The sequence below is a fragment of the Ascidiella aspersa genome, chromosome 3, assembly GCF_963924565.1.
Source record: "Ascidiella aspersa chromosome 3, kaAscAspe10.2, whole genome shotgun sequence".
Classification (NCBI taxonomy): Eukaryota; Metazoa; Chordata; class Ascidiacea; order Phlebobranchia; family Ascidiidae; genus Ascidiella; species Ascidiella aspersa.
The window spans coordinates 11,965,385-11,986,300 of record NC_139449.1 but is presented as its reverse complement, the minus strand read 5'-3'; the positions used below and the strand labels follow the sequence as shown (position 1 = coordinate 11,986,300).

General features: G+C 36.7%; 1 protein-coding gene across 1 annotated transcript; it reads right to left on the bottom strand.

The window, feature by feature from the left end:
* On the bottom strand, positions 1-4,997 carry LOC146160204 (troponin I, slow skeletal muscle-like). Its single transcript, XM_083383968.1, has 4 exons — positions 4,898-4,997; positions 2,344-2,520; positions 1,655-1,744; positions 1-986 (listed from the first exon to the last, which is right to left on the bottom strand). Exons 1-4 carry the CDS (start codon positions 4,913-4,915, stop codon positions 822-824), a joined length of 450 nt encoding a protein of 149 aa, XP_083240094.1. The 5' UTR covers positions 4,916-4,997; the 3' UTR covers positions 1-821.
* Positions 4,998-20,916: the final 15,919 nt, after the last annotated feature.

Below are 20,916 nucleotides of genomic sequence, written 5' to 3'. Positions count from 1 at the left end.
TTTTCAGTTGATATACAGTATATATTTTGAGCGGCGATCCGAATAATCACAACAGTCACTAAAAAGAACTTTGCCATGGAAGTAGCGTTTGCAACTTTTTTAGCATTTTTTATTACTATTACGTTCAGTAATTTAAGCTATATCAAATCGATATCTGCCCTTTCCCATGCACAAACCATCACTTTTTCTTAACAACCGCTCCCCAGGGAACGATAAAATAGGAAGCAATACCCATATAACAATAATAATTTGATAAGGCTGGTTTAACACCCGAAAGCAACTTTTGCAATACTTAATTATGATCGTTTTTCGTTAAAAGAGACGTATTCGATTTTTTTGAAAGAGTGTAGGTTTTTCATAATCAGAATCACTTGCATATGAAATGATTTTTGTTGATTCCAAAATTATAGGGTTGATTGTCGCAATTTTGGTGACAACGGCTATTTCAAACATGTCATTGTTCGATTCAATAACAATTAATAAAGAAAATTACCAACATACAAAAAAATTGTAGAATTATTTCGTACAATTCGTTAACTCGTCCAGTTATAATAACCTAATTAACCTAATTGAAATGAGTTTAAGGTTTAATTGCACACCATGTATATTTTGGCAAATTAACCAAAACACACCACTAACCAACTATAGCTTTCGAGGATTACAAACATAATTGCAAATTGCAGTTCTGGAGGTGTAATAAACGATGATGAATTCGCATGAATAATAAAAAAACAAATATTTCAAATTATGTGGCTGTCTGTTTTTGAAGAAACATACAAAGGGGCGCGTAAAATGGTAACGGGAGTCCTTTGTTTGTCGTTTTACTTCTTAACAGCCTTGAGGTTGGAGCGAAGATCCATGGAAACCTTGTGCTTGGACCCGAGAAGTGCCTTCAGCATCTGGTCGGCCGACATGCGGACTCTTCGCAGAGGTGGACGCTTGAACTTGCCACGAAGGTCAAAGATCTTCTGATTGAGATCGTTGATCTGGACAAGTTAAATAATAAAACTATGATTAGGCTACGTAGTAATATTAATAAACAGTATTCTGGTTCTAAAAGGGCAGTTTGGGACAGTGGTGGCCATTTCGGATACCGATAGTCGGTATTTTGAACAAAACCGCGGTTCGATCCGAAACCAAAGGACGTTGTAATTATACTTAAACAAGCAACATATATAAAACGAAAGCTCTAAAATGTATTTGATTAATAATATAACGGCAAAAATTTTTCTAGCTCTAAAAACCAGTTACCTATGTTGTAACCTATACTATTTTTGTACATCCAATCAGATATCATGAGACCTTCCTCATGTAGAGCATTGCGACATTTTTTAGAGCATAATTAATTTTTTAGTAAGGCATATTCTAGAAAACAACATGTAAGTAAAATGGACAAATATATGCGTATTTTTAGTCAAAAACGATTTGTTAATCGTGCATTTGTGACGACTAATTATTGTTAAATAGTTATCAGGCTTTTAAACAGATTAAAAGTAGATATGTTGTTTGATTTATACGTTGTTTTATTTACCAAGGCATAAATTGGAAACCTTGTTTAAAAATCGCCTCGCGCTAAATGAATTACAAAATCCTTCATGATCCAAGTCACTATACAAAACGTAAAAACGTAAGTAAAAAAAAAATTAACATTAACCTCCGTGTCGTTCTTATCAACTTTTCCTTGGATATCATACCGCTCTTCGTCACACTTGTCGATTTTAGCATGAAGTTCTCGCAGAAGATCCTGCAGGAAAATCAAACGGAAAGTCTCAATAGCCTATTGTAGAACAACCAGGCGTACGTGAGCGAGGTTAAGGGACGAGGCCACGAAGCAATTAAATGACCCGGGGATTGATTCCCTGCTGAAACAGAAACCGCGTCATTGCGGCCAAAGCGCGTAAAAGCCGCATAATTTAGATCAGAGAGCACAAGCAGGCAATAAACTCGTCGACCGCGAAAGGTCGACCGTGTAGGAGAAAATCTCATTATCAAACACGCGTACACATTCTATCAGTTGACATTCATGTGTGAGTTGGTTACCGATGAGCTGAATGGTTTCCAACTAATTAGGTGTCCAAATAAAAATACTAGAAGGACTTAAAGTTTGCATTCAAATCAACGTTAAAAATGTCAACAATCCCAAGCACTACACGATTGTTTTCTATTCAGCGCGTAAAAATAACATCTCATATATATATCCAAAATAAACTTTTCTAACTATCGAATTATCCAGGTGTGTTTTTATTCAATGGCAAAAAGCAATTACCAGCGATTACGCTATTCTAATCCGAATAAATCACTATACGAATCGCTTATTTCAACTTAAAATTCTAGATACTGTACCATAAGTTCTTGCTGCGACATGGATTCCAGATTTCCAAGAGGAGCCAGTCGGTTGTTTAAAACCGACTTCTTTTCAGCTGCCTTTTCCTCTGTTTCTCTTTTTAAGTCCTCGCGTGCTTTGTTGAGCATGAGCGACTTAAGCATCATCTTGCGCTGATGAGTCATCTTGCGGGCTCCCTTTAGTAAAAAATATTCATGCGATAAATCTTGGTGTTCTGGCGAATCAACTTAACTTGAAATAAATCCGCCCTGGTCTTGGATAACTATTGTGTCAAAGGCAATGTTACTGTCATCGTAGAAAATTATGTCAAAGGCAATTTCTAGTTCTATTTCTAACAGTATAATATTTTGAAACATTATATATTAAAAATAACTAAATTTTGTTGAGCCGGTGAATCTAATTTTATTTTTTCAAAATAATTACGCGAAAGTGACATAGTAGTAAACTGCAGCAAAACAATATAGTCCTTGGACGACAGGAAATTTACTAAATGCGAAAACTACCAAGCAAAAGATGATAATAAGGGCGTTTTACAAACAGATTAAATGCAGCAAAATTCTGAGGTTCAAATATCAAAACGGTTTCTCCCAAGCCGACCGTGCCATTAATGTGTCGCTGTCCATCACAGACAAATCGTATTAACCGCATTCCGCGTCCGAGGCGGCTGTTGAAATGAAATCACTTTGAAAGTGTTTCAATTTCGCATTTAGTCAGCCGTATCTCCCATGAGACCCTTACGAGACCACGCAACTTAATAAATGCAGCAACCAAGCCAGATCTATGTGAAGGGCCTCACTCGTGGACGTCTCTACACTAAACGATGGTATATTGCGGTTGGTAGCTCTTGGAATGGCGTCCACATGTCTCGCTCTGTGACGTAACTTCACGAGTAGTAGTTTGTGACGTCAAACTTTAAATGGCATTTGCAAATCTACGTTTCTGCAATAAGCTGATGCCTGTCGAGTGCCAAAGCATCGCTAGTAAAATGCAAGACAAGATATCATAACTTGTTTGTACACTGCCCTAAATACTTGGTGAGTGCATTCCGTACTATTACGTTTCGTTAAGGGGTACATCGAAACTTTTCAGAGGTTTGAAAAGGCGGTGGAAATTGTCTACCTGGTGGCACCAAATAACGTTATCAAGTGATTTCTTAAAAAAGTAACGAATCGCGTTAACACCTAAAAGTGTTTATATATTTATATATTAGTCTTGCAGAATCGTCAAAGCTACATTGTGACCAAACTTAATATAATTGCAAAAAAGGACAATTTTAACTAAAGCGTAATTAGGCGCCCGACTGTACGTTTTCACTTTTTGATATTAAGCGTCATATTCTGAATCTCTTAAAACAACTCTTTTATGGTGGCAATATAACTCAAAGTTAAAAAACCAGAGTAAAATCAGGATCAGACATTTTTTAACCTGCTGCCAATGGTTTTGGATTCCATATAGATACGCCCTTCTATACTTTTATGGTGGTTTTCGTATACTCTGGTAATGAAATCTCAAATAAAAGGGTTTAACGTATTACGAAGTCTCAGGTGTTTAAGATTATGTAGATTAAAATGTAGGACAATCGTCTGACGATAAAATACAACCTCTGTAAAACACGATTTCGAGGGTTTAAAACAGTTGTTTTCCGACATAGTGAGATTAACCTTCTTTTAATACACCACATTCTAATAAAATTTACTTTAACAACAACGGATGAAACATTAAATTGCAATATATAGTCCAAACACTAAAATCGAGTACAACTATACTTTTGTCGGATATTAAGCAATATCAACCATAGATGACCTATAGCCTATACTGGACATTTTATTTCGTTCAACCGATACCCGATATTTTGGACAAAAAATATCGCAATTCCATCTCATACCAAATCAAACAAAAAATATACGACAAAATTATAACGAAAAATAGGTATTTTTTGCAGTTATGTAAGTTACAATTTGCTTTAACCGTTAGAATTGCAGTTGTCTCCATTTGCACACCTCTTTTTTATTGATAAATTTACCGGTAAACATTGCTGAGTTGGATCGCAAATCATGTTTGATATTCCTTTAGTAGTTCGGTTATGGATCGCCATTGAATCGTGAGTCCTAATATCACAACTTGAGATGGCATATCGGCTTCGATCCGATAATATCGGACATCACTAGTAATAACTAAACTTTGTCGCACATTTCGTGTAATATTGCCGTAAAATGCTCCCATCTGCGAAATGTCGTTCAAACGCTCAAATTCCTTGCACTAACGGTTTTGGGTATAGTACTTCATTTTAAGACGTGCAAATTTAAGAAATAACGTTATTCCTGCCGCAGAAATTTTGTTACGGCCGGGAAATTTTAAGCTGCAAAATCTCCCCCGGGCAATGTCAAAGTTTTCTTGCAGGAGCGTATATGGAACAAACCGTTAGTTCTAAATTACTGTAGGCCTATATTTTTTTCCAGTGATAAACGTCTTACTCGAACCTAAAAATTCGATGAAAGGCTTTAATTCAGTTTTTGTAAAGATTTGGCATTTCGTAAGATAACTCCCACTTACTTGTTCGTCGTCACCCATGCTGAATGAATTGTAACGTTTCTTGTGATGCAAGTTTTCACTAACGTGTGCCTCCGATAGTTACGCCGTTCGGGGAGACGGGCTCCGCTTTTATGCCGGTGAGGAGAAAAAGGCAGTCAACGACATGAAAGAAGCAGATGTCGCTTTCGTCGCCTCGCCTGAATACTCAAGTGACGCTTACCGCTGACCTATATACCAAGAATAACTTCGAGCGTGTTGCAGTTCGGGACATTGACCAGTTAAAATTGTTATTGTGTATACAAATTAAAGGATTTGCTCTTGAATAAAACGGTTGACGTTGCACCACGTTGCTGTGTTATTATTTTGAAAATTAACCTTCTTGTTGATTGAATCTAAAATAATAAATAAACAGTTTATGCCAAAACAATTTTTTCACTAAAATCGCTGTTTGTCAAAATCAGTTTTATAAGCTGAGAGCTGATATGTATAATTAGAAATATTATAGCTAAGGTTTTCTGAACTCTTAAATTTGAACTCTTAAAACATACATTTGATTACATGATATCAAAAGTGCTTCAATCGCGAGAAGCTCCGTTTAATGTGGTAAGCATTGGGTGTCAACAGACCACTGAATCTAATGCATTAAATTAAAGCCTGGTCATCCCAACACAAGGATCAAAAGGTTACTAGACTCTTAAATGCTTGATGTTTAATTTTAAACCTCGCAGTGCTATCTGACGTCAATTTCGCCACCAAAAAACAAAAGCTTTTTATTAAAGCCTGTGTTATAAAACAGTGCATTGTCCCACCTTTAAACGAAAATTGTGAACAAGTTTGATACCTTAAACGCTGCACCTAATCGTGTGTATATAGTGTAGCTGTACATTTAGACTCAGCCTATACCTCTTTGAACGTTGCACAGCTAAACATATATTTGCACCGGTCTACGAATTGACAACCGTGTGCCTGTATAAATGTTAGCCTAAAGTTTAGGCCTTAAACACATTTTATCTGATTTTAATCTGCGTGCGTTATCCGGGCCTTTAAGTCGCGTATTTTCATTAATTTGTCCCTTGGCTGGACCCTATAAAACAACGAAAGCTTGTCAAAGAACAACACTATTAGTAGTCATAGTTCCAGCCGACTTGGTTTAAAAAGAGGCAAATATGGTAAACAACTAAGAGAGAATATGGTAAACAACGAAGAGAGAAATCTGCTTTCAGAAATGGTTTTAAGAAAAAAATGTTCATTATATCATTGTATTTTCCTTTTTGTATTTATTTCAGCAATAGAAGAGCTTACCTCAAAACCACATCGTAACAGGCATGACACGCCCTTTCTAAATTAATCATGCAAATATTCCCCTATTATACTAAATGATTAAAACTGTGTTTTTTAAACGTTCGATTTAAATAAAATTATACAATTCATATGTAAGGAGTTTGGTTATAATGCGGATATAGTAGTCATTCTTTGACATTAATTTGGCTGCAAAGATCGGTCTGGGTCCTACTTTGCATCACTTGCTGAAGTTAAAAGCGGCAACTTTACCTTACTTCAAAAATTTTTTTTGTGCATTAACAGTTTTATAAGGATTAGTTTGAAAGCTAAGCTGGTAAAGTTCTGTGGAAACACGTGGGCATAACAACTAGGTCAGTGGTTCTCAACCTTTTTTCTTTCGTGACCCATGTACGTTGCAAAAAAATTCTGTGGCCCAATAGAATTTTTATAAAAGAAAAACCTTTAAAATAGGTTTAGAACAAGGGTGTCCAACTCAATCATGCGGCGTGCCAAATTTTTATCCTATAACTTCTTCCCGTGCCAAAGTTTAGTAACTAATTCTTTCTAATAATAAAAGCGCATTTTTAAAAACAATAAAGACGTATAGCAGTGCGCATTACCAGGGCTGGGGAGCCACCGCAAAATTGCATTAGCTCCGGCTCCAGCTCCGGAGTCGTAAAACATAGTCCTTTGGCTCCGGCTCCAGCTCCGGAGTAGTAAAACTCATATCCTTTGGCTCCGGCTCCAGCTCCGGAGCCATCAAACACACACCCAATGACTCCGGCTCCAGCTCCGGTGCCACCAGTCACTTATTCAATGGCAAGTTTTACAAATTGCTTTTGGCTAACTAACATTGGAGATGGAACAAAATATAATTTCTTAGCTTTAGCACCACAAATTGAAAAATGGCTCCAGCTCCACAAAAATAATAAAAAGGGCTCCGGCTCCGGCTCCAGCTCCACAAAAATAATAAAAATGGCTCCGGCTCCGGCTCCAGCTCCACAAAAATAATAACAATGGCTCCGGCTCCGGCTCTGGCTCCAGAGAAAATGCTTAGCTCCGAGCTCCGGGCTCCAGCTCCGGCTCCGGCTCCGGCTCCCCAGCCCTGCGCATTACTGCAGCAAACTGTCCGTCGGTGAGCTGAATTTCGCTGTATAAAAATTAGCAATTTACTGTACAAAATAAAGTATTTTTTGACAATTGGGTGAATAACAAATTAAGTAGCTTATTTTACGAGGGCTTGCGTGCCATTTTTTATTAGGTCGCGTGCCACCCCTGGTTTAGAACAAAACACAGCAGAACATATTTCAAAACAGATTATTTAATCAACCGTGCATTAGTGAGATACTTGCGGCTGAACAATAAGTTTACATTCCTTTTTAATTTCTGCCAAACCATTATTCCTTTAAAATTAAATACAATGACACAAATGAAACTAAATCTAGCTTTTTAAATTGGTCTGTGGTCCACCTCAAATGTTCTTATGGCCCCCACTGGTTGAGAAGCGCTGGTTTAGGTTGACTGATTAGCAAGTGTGTATTCGACAATTGAGAACGCTAAGTCAAACCTTATTTCTTTTTTTCTCGCTAAAAACGTCAAGTTATACGCAGTATGTTTCTCGCTGTTCGGTCTCTGCGCTAATATCCGATATTGGTGTAGCATCGACATTTGTTTAAATGAAGCAGATTCTTAAAAGGAGGTATAATGGTGACTGTCGTGCACGTTTTTAAGTATAAATTTTAAGTAATGATAGTTAACGCAAAATTATGCTCTTTAAGCATACTCTACTAAGACCACGTGCTAAGTGTGCAATGGACACGACTTATTTCCCCTCAACCACAGCTTGTAATTTAGCTGACTTGTTACACAGCTCGGCGCAGATGTTGCGCCAATCGTGGCATAATAACACCCGGTAAAAACGATCTTCGTTTAGTATTGCACGTGGTGAAAGGCTTGCTTATAATTTAGAATTGAACGCTAGTTCCGTTCATGGAACTTGAAAACTTCGCTGCTGATAGTCGAATTATGTATGATTCTACCACAATTAATCACACATATTTTAAGGTCTTGGTTTGTTTTTTTGCCTAAAGTTAACGATTGCACACTGTGATTTCGCAGCTGGCGCCTGACAGGATTGTCGACGACGCACGTGGTCGCTATTGCTGGACGTATTTGGCTGTTTCTGTTTTTTATCTATCTCTTCTTGCAATCACCATTCTATGACGTCATACTGTCACTGTTTTAATGACGTCATTATTCATTAACATCAGACGGAAAAGGAGGAATTCCCTAAGTTGAAAATTCAGGACCCTTTTTTGATTTTCTGGTTACGCCCCTGATTGCGCCCCCCCCTGGAAAATTTTCTGCGGGCGCCCCTGCCTCCAAGCAGACTTGGACAACCAGATAATTCTAGTTTTCTAATTCAAAGAATTAGAGCAAAATGCGTCTAATTCTAATCTAATTTGTGAATTGTCTGTTTGCTCTAATTCTAGTTCTTATCTACTAAAAATGCTAAAAAACTCAAAATGATCTGATTCTAATTCTAATCTAATTTGGAAAAACTGAAATGCTCTAATTTTAATTCTAATTTAAAAAAGCTAAAATACATCTAGTTGTCCAAGTCTGTCTCCAAGTGGCACTAACGCTTACATTGAATGTGCCATTTTAATAGGATGTTGCGCCCTCTGATAACATCAACGTACCTTAAAAATCTTTGGCTAAAAATTCAAGTCTAAGAAGTTATAGAAGCTCTACAGTCTACAGTATTATTTGTGTTGCCAATCATGCACAGCAAGCCATCTGTCATTACACTGACTAATTTGAATAGTGGTAGGCAAATGAATTTAATTGCAGCGCAGTACAGCATCTAAACTATGTGATAGTGTAACATAGAACATGTGCTCAATAAGATCCTTGTGGAGAATCTTCAGATGATTTTGTGACACATCGCATGAAAGTGCTTTTAACACATTTAAAGGCGTCTTGTTTTCGAAGATCGAATCTTGTCGACAACCTATACATTAGGGCGGTGGTCCCCAACCTGTGTGTTGCGACCCCAAGTGGGGTCGCCTGATATTTTTGCGGGGTCGCCATAAACTCATCATACTTCCGTTTTAGTTCGATTTATGTATTTCGTTTTCTTTACAATGACGTCCTACTAAAACGTGACTTATTGCATATTCTACATAAAATTGCTACTATAGCTCTAAAGAGCTGCCAAATCAGCTAACGGGACGTTTAACAAAAAGTAGATTTGATTTAGCGCGGCGAATATAGCACTTTCCCTAGAAAATTGTTTCACTACGACTCTCTTTCAATGTGCATTAGAGCTGTTTTTTTCAAAAACGGTTTCTTAAGCGGGATTTTTTTCGCGCAATGAGGTTATTAAAAGCGAACGTGTGCGTACAAAGGGCTGGTGTTTCAAAAGTTAACTTTTTGTTACTTAGCTTGGGCAACGTGGTTTGCAGATATAAGGAGTCCGCTTTACATCCCGTTTTTAAAGACATGGTTTGTGAATCGGGACAAAGAGCAATGAGCATATTAATCACGAAACATCTTTGGCCTATGTTGCTTGGAAGTAAAGCATAACATGCGGTTATGCTTATATAAAGTGGTTGCCAAAACTAGTGGAGATACTATGCAGCCGCAATCATAGCACTGAATGCAATTTATTGTTAAAACAAAATGAAATGTTTATGTTTGTTCGTGTGTTAAATTTAAATTAATTTTGTTGTGTATAATTGCGCTCGTACTGCTTTGTTAAAGCATTATTTGATTTTTTTATTCGTATTTTAAAACAAAATGGGGTCGCAATGTAAATTATAACTGCATTTCATTTCAATTGGGGTCGCTTATTAAAAATGTTGGAGACCACTGCATTAGGGCATATCGCTGTACGTCAGAGCAATATAATAAGGTCTACTATAGCATTTAAAAGCACCAGAACCGTGGTTCTTAACCAGGGTTCGATCGAACAATTTTTTTCAGGGGTTCGACGAGAACGTCCTCGGAAACATTACTACGCGACCTACGTAAAGCTATATCAAGGATTGTATTTAAAAAAGTAGGTCAATGTCATAAAACAACAAGTAAATAATGGTATACTATAATATCAACACTAAATCTGGTGATAATCTCGTGGCCAATGTATCGTAACCTTTTTAGTCCTCGTCAATCAGTCAATTTACAATAATCAGTCAATTTACTAATGGGTTTTTGATTGTTGCTTTTCGCAAATTACGCATTCTTCACAAATATGCCTAATGAGCGCATAATTTCACACTACATGTCGTACCCTACGCTTCGTACCACCAAGAGGTACACCTAACCCTGTGGTTAGAAACCCTAGTATAGCATATAACAGGGGTCGGCAACCTTTTTTGCAATCCGGACCGGTTTAACCGGCCTTAAAAAGCAACAAATGTTCATAAATTTATAAAACTTTTTTCAATGTGAACTTTAAGCTTGTTTTCCCGAAACAAAATCCTTCCATCTAGGAATCATTGAACTTAATGAAACCCGCCGACGGCATCCGGCCCGCCAAGCGATTTAACCGAGCCCGCAGCTTTTTTCCATTAAACGTTTAGGCCTTTACGTTTTTTGGATTTAGAATATTTTATTGAATAAATTACTTTTGTATAGCATTATCACATATTCCTACTCTTAGCAGCTTGTCAAAATAAGGATATTTAAAGCATATTTTTAGAAGTCACATTTTGTATTACTAATGTTTTGCAGACCCCCGTTTCGACCGCACACGACACTTTCTATATGAGCGTAATACAAAAACCTAAAAAAGAATAATGGCAATTTGAAAAACTACAAACTGTTACACAAAATGTTTTATCGTTTGTTGTGTGTTGCTTTCGCGTTACTTTTCTCACTCACGTTTTATCGCTTTTCCACTTTTGCACCTCACCTTCACGCTTTATTTCGTATCTTATCACGTTTTCTGTTAGCACTTGATACAGTGGTTCTTAACCTTTTTTTAGCCGCGCCTCCTTTGGTAATTTTCCTACGTCTGGTGCCTCCCTAAGAAAAGCAATTCGGTATTTTTTAATAAATATCACTGAGACAAGGGTCACGCGCGAAGCGCAAAAAAATTCGGTTTATTTCGTTAAATTGTCTAGCTAAACTGTAATTCGGGAGGCATTTCGCATTGGGCAAACAACAGATTGCTCGTGATCGACACATTGATTTTTATCGAGCTGATTGTGACAAACGTGTTGTGAGGGCATTTACTCCACAGTTGTAAGGCTGTGAATTTGAGCGCAAATAAAAATATCATGAGCAAAATTAAACATTGCGTTATCTTGTTTCAAAAGATGTGACGACACACAATACAACGGCAATATTTAAAAAACATTATATATTCGCGCAAAAAAGTTCGAGTCCCCCTGTTGCTAGCCTGTTATCATATATTAAATATGGATGAAAAAATAGTTCGAGGATAAGTTTTATTGTTTATCTATAAGTTAGCAATTTGTAATTAAATAGGGCCGTTATACCTGCGACGATATGAAAACAAGCAATGGCACTGAAAGAGACTTTGTGCTAAAAAAAAGTTTTCACAACATATAAAAACCGATGCACGCGGAGCGCGAATTTTTTTTTCAGTTCAAGTGTTAAAGTTGGCAAAAAACAGAGTTTGTACAGCTGTAGGAGTGGTGCCCAACCAAAACAAAACCAATAAAAAAAATCTCTGCAAAAAAATAAATAATGAAGTAGAGCTTGCGCCCCCTAAGAATTGCTCGGCGCCCACCTAGGGGGGCGCGCCCCCCTGGTTAAGAACCGCTGACCTAATAATTAGTTACATTTGACACTTGCACCATTTTTTCTCTTCGGTTGGGGTGGTTCGCAGACCCGAAACCAGTGAAGGCAGTGAGGTTTGGGCAAGGCTAGGGACAACCACCTATTAAAATCGTCGTCGTTTACGCCCTATTTTAATCTTTGGCCGCTCCTATTGTTTTATTTACGTTGGCTTATATTAATACGGTTTACGAGACGTGTAGCGCTTGGCATACGACAGGCCGTAAAGCAGTGAGTCCCGAAACTTTGGCGTAAAACAAACCACAGACCGACACCTGTAAAGTATAGAATAGTCGTTCGTACAACAAGGCTTGCCAGATTGGCTTTTTTAACACCAAATTTAAAAAGTCTGTATTCTTTTAACCAGGTTGATGTCAGACATTTTTTGGTCATTTTTATAGAGGCTTGCTAAAATTAATTAAAATTCATACGTTTGTTTTAAACCTTTTCTGCCTAAAATTTAAAATATTAAATCCTTCCATTATGGAACATTGTTTATAAAGATTGTTTGCATGGATTTATGATATTTCAGCCCATTTTTCGGTATATTATACCGGAAAACGGCATGTTTGGATGTTGCGAACGTTAGGCCTACCATATGTCCTCTTTTAGAAGGATTTGTCATCTTTTCTCAAGAAAACTGAATGTCCTCTGAGGACGCTCAAAAGTGTCCAAATGTCTTCTTTTTTACATTTCGAGTTAGTTCCTTATACTTTTAACAAGACTTTTAGGCGATACGTTGTATTTATTTTTGAAAATTACTGTAGCCATGATTCCATGAAACATGCTGAATTGCTGGTTTAAAACAGGTTTTCCAACAAATTGTTTTTTTCAAGTTGTCTTAGTGATATTTTCAAGTTGTCTTAGTGATATTTAATTAAAAATGCCGACTTGCTTTTAATGGGGTTTACGAAAACATTAGCAAATTTTCGGGGGGTGCAAGGCATAGGAAATTTACTAAAAGGGGAAGCGGCTGAAAAAAGGTTAAGAAACACTTCTATTCTGTAGCATACAGGTGGTTCTCAGCAGATGCTTTCATTTTTTCTTTATTATTCTCTAAATTTAGAGAACCATAAAGCAAAATAAGCTATAAATTATAATGCTGAAGAGGAAAACTTTGTTTAGTGATGAGCTACGTAAGAAGTATCCTTGTTTCAGAAAAGGACGTAATAATTTCGAAGCTGAATGCTTTACTTGTGGATATGGCACGTTTTTCCCAAACGTAACAATTCTGCTTTCGTTTTACATGCAGGCCAAAAAAATGTCCTCGTTTTGGATGCTGAAAATATGGTAGCCCTAGCGAACGTGCTATGTAACTCATGTGACCACAGCACACGTTGTTTCGACCCTGGCGAGAGTTTAATTGATACTATTTGTTTTTATCATACCAATCAACCATAGAGTATATTTAAACTAAAGTTAATGTGCTTCAAATATAAAAATACATTTTATTGTTTTTTTGTTTTTTACGTACAGCTTAGGTTTCAATCAAACTTTTAATCTGGCAATCATGCTACGGACCGGTAACGAACTCTTCGCGGACCGGCGTTTGCCGACCACTGAACTATACGCTTAGATAATAAACATCCAAATAAATTATCTTAGATGCTGGGCGTGGTTTTAATTATCATATCGTCCTATAAATGTACTTAGGAATTAACAATTTCGCACTTTTATACAATTTATTATATGTTGTCAACAAAGTGTATTTACGTATAACGAAACTTTACCACTGAAACCAAGCAAAGCGTGATTAAATGTGGGTTTATTGAATTTTTTTAAGCGTGTAAAATAAATTTGATCCACATTGTAAGTACGACGAGATTTCCGAAATATAAAAAACAAATTCGGCTGGCAGTAAAGTGACATTATGTAGAATAATTGAAACCTCAATTTTGCTGTGGTCAGGCCTATACCTATATTGTCCAAAGGCGTACCAATATATACTGTACACCCGGAATAACATATAAAGCGAGTTTAATTGTCAGGAGCACAAACTTTGGACTTGTGAGTGAAGTAAAATTATTTATTACAGAATTTAAACGATTATTTGAAAGTAAGGCCGGGGACGATACGGCTGACAAATTCACCACATCTGAATTGCAGGTTTCCAGCAGACGTTTTCACCTTCAAAAACGCCCATCTATAGCTTTACACCAAACACATGTTTTATTACACTCTGATGCCGTTATCTTTCTGGGTTTGATTTTGGACGTGACTATAGATATAGACAGTGGTGGGGTTCAACCGGTTCGCACTGGTTCTATGGAACCGTCTCACGAAACTTTATGAGATCAGCGAACCGGTTATGAGCATTACTAGTCAAATTGGATTTTTTGCATCTGATCTGATACACCGGTTTGTGTGATCCAAGTATAGTTCACGTGTTTTTTTTAAATATGACAAAATGGTATTTAAAGCGTCAAGTTCGCACGTATCATTTTATATACATTGTGTTAATTTTTATAATTGTAGTAATTTTCTTTTTGTGATTGTTTGTCTGAAAATTAAATTGTTGCGTCATAAGTACATTTTTTCAGCCACCAGCGTACCTGCCGTCACATTCTTTGACAAATTTATGAACTTACTGTGTTTTCTGTCACTGTAATTGTTTATCTTTCTATTGCACTGCCTTCTATTCATCTTTGTAAAACGAAGTTCTTCCGTATATATACAAAATTATCAGTTTATTTGCCGAAAAATATGACTTTTTGTAATAAAACCGGCTGAAAAATATGCCTTTTGTGATAGAACGGGCTGACAAAAAGTTGAATTCCACCACTGGATATAGATTGCCAACCCGTGAACCAAGTCTTTCTTGTCGGTATAGACAAGTTATATGAGCGTTAAGTACGTTCATATCAACGTCAAAAAGCTTGTCGGTGTTCTTAGCGCCCATGTACACATTGGCAATAAACTTGCGCACATTGATATTAATTGCCAAACTAAATATGTCGTGTTTAAAGACAACATCATGATAAAATAACAATGGTAGATATACAAAGTTACGTTCTTCCTTGGTTATTGTAGGATGTCATGTCGCCTGTTGTCTGTCAATCCTGCTGACAAGACAAGCTATCAAGGCAGAGTAAGAATATGCGCACTGTTGCAGTTACAATCTGACGGTTAAATCTTATATTATTTTTAAAGGTTTGAGCCTTATTTGAATATAAACTTATTACAACGTTGTATGTTAGTCTAATTTTACCTCTATTTTGAGTTTGATTTTTTACTGAGATTGATGTTACCAATCTCGAAAGTAATGCTGGAGTGCAACAAGAGACTATAAAGTTTTAAAATTCAGGTAACACTGTTCGACATTGCGAAGTTTTCGCACATGTGTACTTCAAAGTCAGAGTAAAAGCAATTGAAAGCACTAAACATAAACTCAATCGCAAAGAGCAATAGCGATAAAATGTATCTAGCATAACATTTCCTTATAGGCATAATTTATAGACCAGTGATCGGCCCGCCGATGTAATTCATCCGGCCCGTCGCCTCTCGAAAAATTAGACACGAGTCCATTTCACACACTTTTTGACTATTTTAACTAGGTAGGTGCAAAAAAATTTCTACATCCCGTTTGACGTTTTAATGCTGTGTTTTAACCTAGATCAGCGCTTCGTTACCCTTGCGCCGTGGAAGGCAGCCAAGTGCGTCACGGAAAACGTATTTAAAATATTGAAGATATTTGGCAATGTAATAATATTTGCAAGAAATTTAAAAGAAATGCCGGTGTACTCAAAAAAAATCGCGCTCGTTTTGCTCGCCGTGTGTGGCTTAACTTAAGGTTAACAAACACTGAGCTATAGACTAACTTTAAATGTAATCGCGTTACCACAAAGTAGTTTTATTACACTTTTCATTAGTAGTATGGATGCTCGAAATTTTAACCAAACAAACGCTTTTTTTCGCACTTTTGCTAACACTTTACTGCCTCCTTAAACGTAATTAAACACGTTTTTAAATGCAAAAACGATCCGAGGTCCAGCTGATTCACAGTTGTTCTAACATGAAAATACCACAATTCTTAGTTAAAATTTTTTGCGGCCCGCAGAGATCTTTCTGAGTTGGGTTTTAGCCTGCGACTAGAAAAAGATTGCCGACCCCTGCATAGACAGTATACGTAGACCGATAGCATGATTTTTATAACTATAAACCGAACACCTTGCGGACGAAAAATAAAAACAAACCGATATAATTTTTAATTCTTCAAGTTTTAGAGAGCGCTTGAAATTTACGTTTCGCTTGATTACTTTTTTTTTAGTTTAAGTTAGTCAACAACCATTCTATCCTTTTCTAAAAAAGTTTAAATGGTGTGTTACATATTTTAATTTTTTTTTATTTAAATTGACGTGGAACGATCCATATTTGCCAAACGTAAGGCACCCAGGCGACTAAAAAAAGTAGGTAAAAGTGAGGAAAATGTCGGTAGAATTTACAAATAAAGAATCTTTTTAGTCAGTTTCGTTCTTGTACTTTTAATTAACTTGATGATTTTTAGAAGCAAATATTATAGAAGTGTTTTAGTAACAAATGTTCTGTTTGACGTTTTTCGATCATTAGTATAAGAGTGGAAAAACTAAAAATGTCCAAACGCGACCTATGTATAAGACGAGCGGGAAAACAAGACCTGACGCAAATCCGATATCTTGTTAGAAAAGGTTTGAACAATTTGTGGTTCCCAGCGTTTTTGCGCGGTGTCTTCCTCTCTCTTAAATTGCAGGTAAGCATGCCTACATGCTTATGTACGAATACTTAATGCAATCTAAAATACATATGTTACTCTTACAGACTGCAGCTCAGTTTAACTATAACCCAACTGCATAATTAATTTATAAATACTAACAATAACATTTTACGTATAGGTACTTATTTCTCTTTTTGTCTTTGCCACAAACCTTTATATGGATTCTTCGTTTTGTGGAGGTGTACTGGTTTATGTAGCATACCAGGCAGCATCTGCGTTTTTCGGTAAGTTATTCGGTGGTTTCAAATCAAAATATCTTACGGCTCAATTCAAATATTAGGGAAAGCGATCAATTGAACTTACATAGACTATGTTCTGTACAATAAGTGCGCCTAGCTAGCATTTATAGTCGGTCCTTTGGGTAAACATAATATCACTCGTGTCACAGTACAGTTGCAAGGGACCTTCTAGATCTAGTCTAGAGTCTAACGTCTAATCAGCTATACCACACCGTCAGCTATACCACACCATTTGTGTGGGGGTTTTAAAGGTCGCATTCTACCCTTGGTGGTAATTTTGCATTTAAACTGCCTTATGCTTAACGTCAAAATTACATATGTGTTGTTTAGTAACTAAAAAATAAGGTGTATTTTTACAGTTTGCAAGTTTTGGAGCTACCAATTTTCAAACGTAGTTTCTCGCTGTTTGGATGACCGTTTGGTCTATGTTTAGTTACAACAATCTGTTAGTTGGTGGAGATCCCTGGCTTTGCTTGATCGACGAAATGGGTTTGTCTTATTAAAAGACACAACCTGTTTAATCTGTTTTAAAACTTAGCAAAAATAACTATAAACAGAATCTATTCAAATCATTTGGGCTAAGCCTTTAAATTTTGAAATACAAATAGAGCTGACATTTAGAGCTGTATATAGTTAAGTCCCGACACGAAATTTTAGTCGCGCCACAAAACTGTGGCGTTTTGTAAGACAACCTTTCTAGAATTTAGCCAACCTTTTTGCAGTGAAATATTTAACACCTTGCAACACGTGGATTTTGTTATTTTTAGCCCAGAAACTGTGGAAGAAAGAAGTATGCGAAGCAACACATGAGCTGAACTGTTGGGAAAACTTTGCCTCGACCTACTCACCAGAACCAGCTTTATTCTTAGTTGTCGTTGACCGAACCAAGCCTGCGTCAACTAACGTTGTCGGTGCAGTTGGATTGAGACTTGTACAAGCACAACTTCGTGCACATTTTGAAGAATTACCAAATACAATGGAGTTGACGGTAAACAATAAACACAGTTCAACTAAAAGCAACTTCTTTAACTTGTTTTGCTGAAATTCTCTCTACACTTGTGCATTGTTCTTAAAGTGTTTTGTATGGCCGACTTACTTTTTAAAAAACACGAAACGCCCACTTTATCAAAATAAAACAAGGAATTATACAAATGGATAGAAATACAATGTTTTAGTTAAACATTTAACTCTTTCTTTAACTCTTCTTCCACTCTTTCTCCAACTTTCCTCCAATTATTCCTCAAAATATCCTTCAACTATTCCTCCAAATCTTCATTCATCTATTTTTGCAAAACTGAAACTCTTACTTTTTAAACTCTAACTCTTCTGTCTTTTACTCTGCTAATATTTCCGCGTGAACATTTTTGCGCAAATTGTGCAGAAAAACGGCACGTCCTCTGTTTCGCCACAGCTAACAGCTTTACCATCTCGTAATTTTTTAACGGGAACGTCACTCGTTCTTAAAACGTACACCGAAGCAATTCGGTAATTTATTTCCCTTAAAACTCGCTGTTACAGCTTCATAGGCCTAAGTCCTACTCCTAAGGTATTAAAGAGTGTCTGATTTGATTTTTCAAGCGAATGTCAGTAAGCCCGGAGTATCGACGCAGAGGATTGGCACTCAAGTTGCTGGGCGCGCTGCTGGGTGAATGTAAAGCTACCCCAACAGTCGACGGTTGCGTGGTCGGGAACATTGTTCTTCTAACTTCGGAGTTTCAGACCGCGGCAATAAGGCTGTATGAAAATTCTGGTTTCACTTCGATCGCAGACCCCGTCTTTTCGAAATTGTTTGGCTTGATAAGCATAAAGACGCACATTTTAGGCGTATCTTTAGAAGTTTTGCAAAGCCAATTGTTGAACCTGTAAACAATTAGTCCAAAGTCAAGGTATTGTCGTAATAAAGTGTAACTAATTTAATTTTAAAGCTTGTCTTATCCTGAGATATTTTTTCATTGCCGAACAGAACGAAACAAAAAGCATATGTAACGATGAGGCACGTCTAGTCCATGTATTTATACAGGCTATTCATTTATTGATAAGATGTCACAAAAATGGCCAGCTGATCCCTAACGCATTAACTTTTGTTATTCATCATTTCGTCAGAACTGCAAAAACACTCAACATTATTTTCGTTTGGAGACGTGTTCGTGTAGCGTAGTGAGCTGAATTTAATAAAGCGGAGCTCTGCATGGTTTTCGAATTTAAGTTCAATTTACCAGAATCCGACAATGCGCACTTCAAATTGTCTACGCAGACTATTCAGTTTCCGATTGAATAGATTGGGTTTTTTTAATATAAAAACAAAATGTAGAATAAAATTGTTGTATGAAAACAGATTAGTTAAAATCAAGTCACATATTTTCCTGACTTAGTAGCTTAAACACGGAGTCAAGTCAACTTTTTTAGTACAAAATACTTGAATCAGTAGTAATTTGAAAACAGTGAGCCCGGTCCACTTAGATTTAGACCATTTATGTAATTAAGTCATGAAACCCCATGTTTTGGCAATTCGTGTTGTTAAAGTAAAACTGTACATCTTAGTTAAAAGTTGATTGGTAGCTGGAAATGTGCTTTCGCTGTAAATGACAACCTTATCATCAATGACGAGCCAATAATGGTTTTACAATACATGGAAAGGTATAAAAATAGAAGACTTTACCAATGTTTTGACAATGACCTAATTCACATAAGGAATGCCTGTCACGTAGCGTGTTTACATTATAATTTAATAACAGCAAATAAATAGACGTAAACTGGAAGTGCCAAAAAACACTCAAAAATGTGCGAAGAGTTAAAAATGTCCCACAATGTGTAAAATGTCCAAAACAACTACAAAGCGGTTAAAACAAGTACAGTGTGACAACAAGCTTAGGCAGTGGGGATTACATATGCCCTTTGGTAGTTTTTTATGCTATATATTTGGGCTACTTAACTAAGTATAGCAAGTCTCGCTGATTTGCTGTTTCATATAGTGTTACATAACACAGCACCTGAAAAAACTAGTTTTCACGCAAATAATACAAACAAAAAATAAGATTTCAAATACCCTCCTTGAAACTTCAAAAATTCCCGTCTAGCAGGATATTAACAATGGGAAACGAGAACAAACGGAAGTTGGGGCACGCCTGCCGTAGTAAATCCTAAAAAAATCAGCGTCACAAGGTTACGTAGTAAAGCCCTGATCACGTTTGCTGTTAATTGACACATATTTATCTTTCGCCCTCACACTTTTTTCGCCTTTGCTTCATTTTTGCCGAAGGAGTCGACAGTCAGGTTGGGTAAGGCTAAATGATTACAACTAGTTTAGATCGTTCTCGTTTACGCCCGATTTTGCACGCTATGGTCTCTTTTGTATTACGACCTTTTATTGAGTTATGTCTGAGCTCGCCTATATCGGCCTTTATTAAAAACAACGTAACTTTGTGATGCAATATTTGAATTTTTATCGTTCCAATAGAAAAAGTATTCTACTTCCACCCCTGTTAAACGACGTCGCACACACAGTTGCTTTGGTAGAGCTCATGCTATAAAAAATCTACACATGATCTAAATCAGAATGAAGTGTCCAACTAAATCAGGCCGACGTGCCATTTTCTATCTTATAACTTCTTCCCGTGCCAAAGTTTAGTAACTCATTCTTTGTAATACTAAAAGTTTTTTTTTTTTACAAATAATAAAAACGTTTATTTACACGTGAAAAAACTTTGTTTACTTAATCAAGCAAACCATTCGAAGGCCTAACTGTCCGAAACTGCTACTATGCAAAGCAAACGCTTGTTTTCCGCCAAACTCGAAAGATTGGCCTTAAAATGCAGTAAAAGTGCGCATTACTGCATCTATGGTGGATTCGTACAATTCCTCCCCTTTTTCGGGTGGATTAACATAGGATGTAAACGGCATTATTCGCCCTGAAGGTTAGAACGTTATATCCACCTTTGGGTGGTTTACGGATCATAGAACCC

Bases quoted from the DNA above. Each gene is read 5' to 3' on its own strand.
- LOC146160204 (XM_083383968.1), bottom strand. The intron at 1,745-2,343 runs GTACAGTATCTA...ATTTTCCTGCAG, and splicing joins TGTCGCAGCAAGAACTTATG to GATCTTCTGCGAGAACTTCA. The intron at 987-1,654 runs GTTAATGTTAAT...TAACTTGTCCAG, and splicing joins TTGATAAGAACGACACGGAG to ATCAACGATCTCAATCAGAA.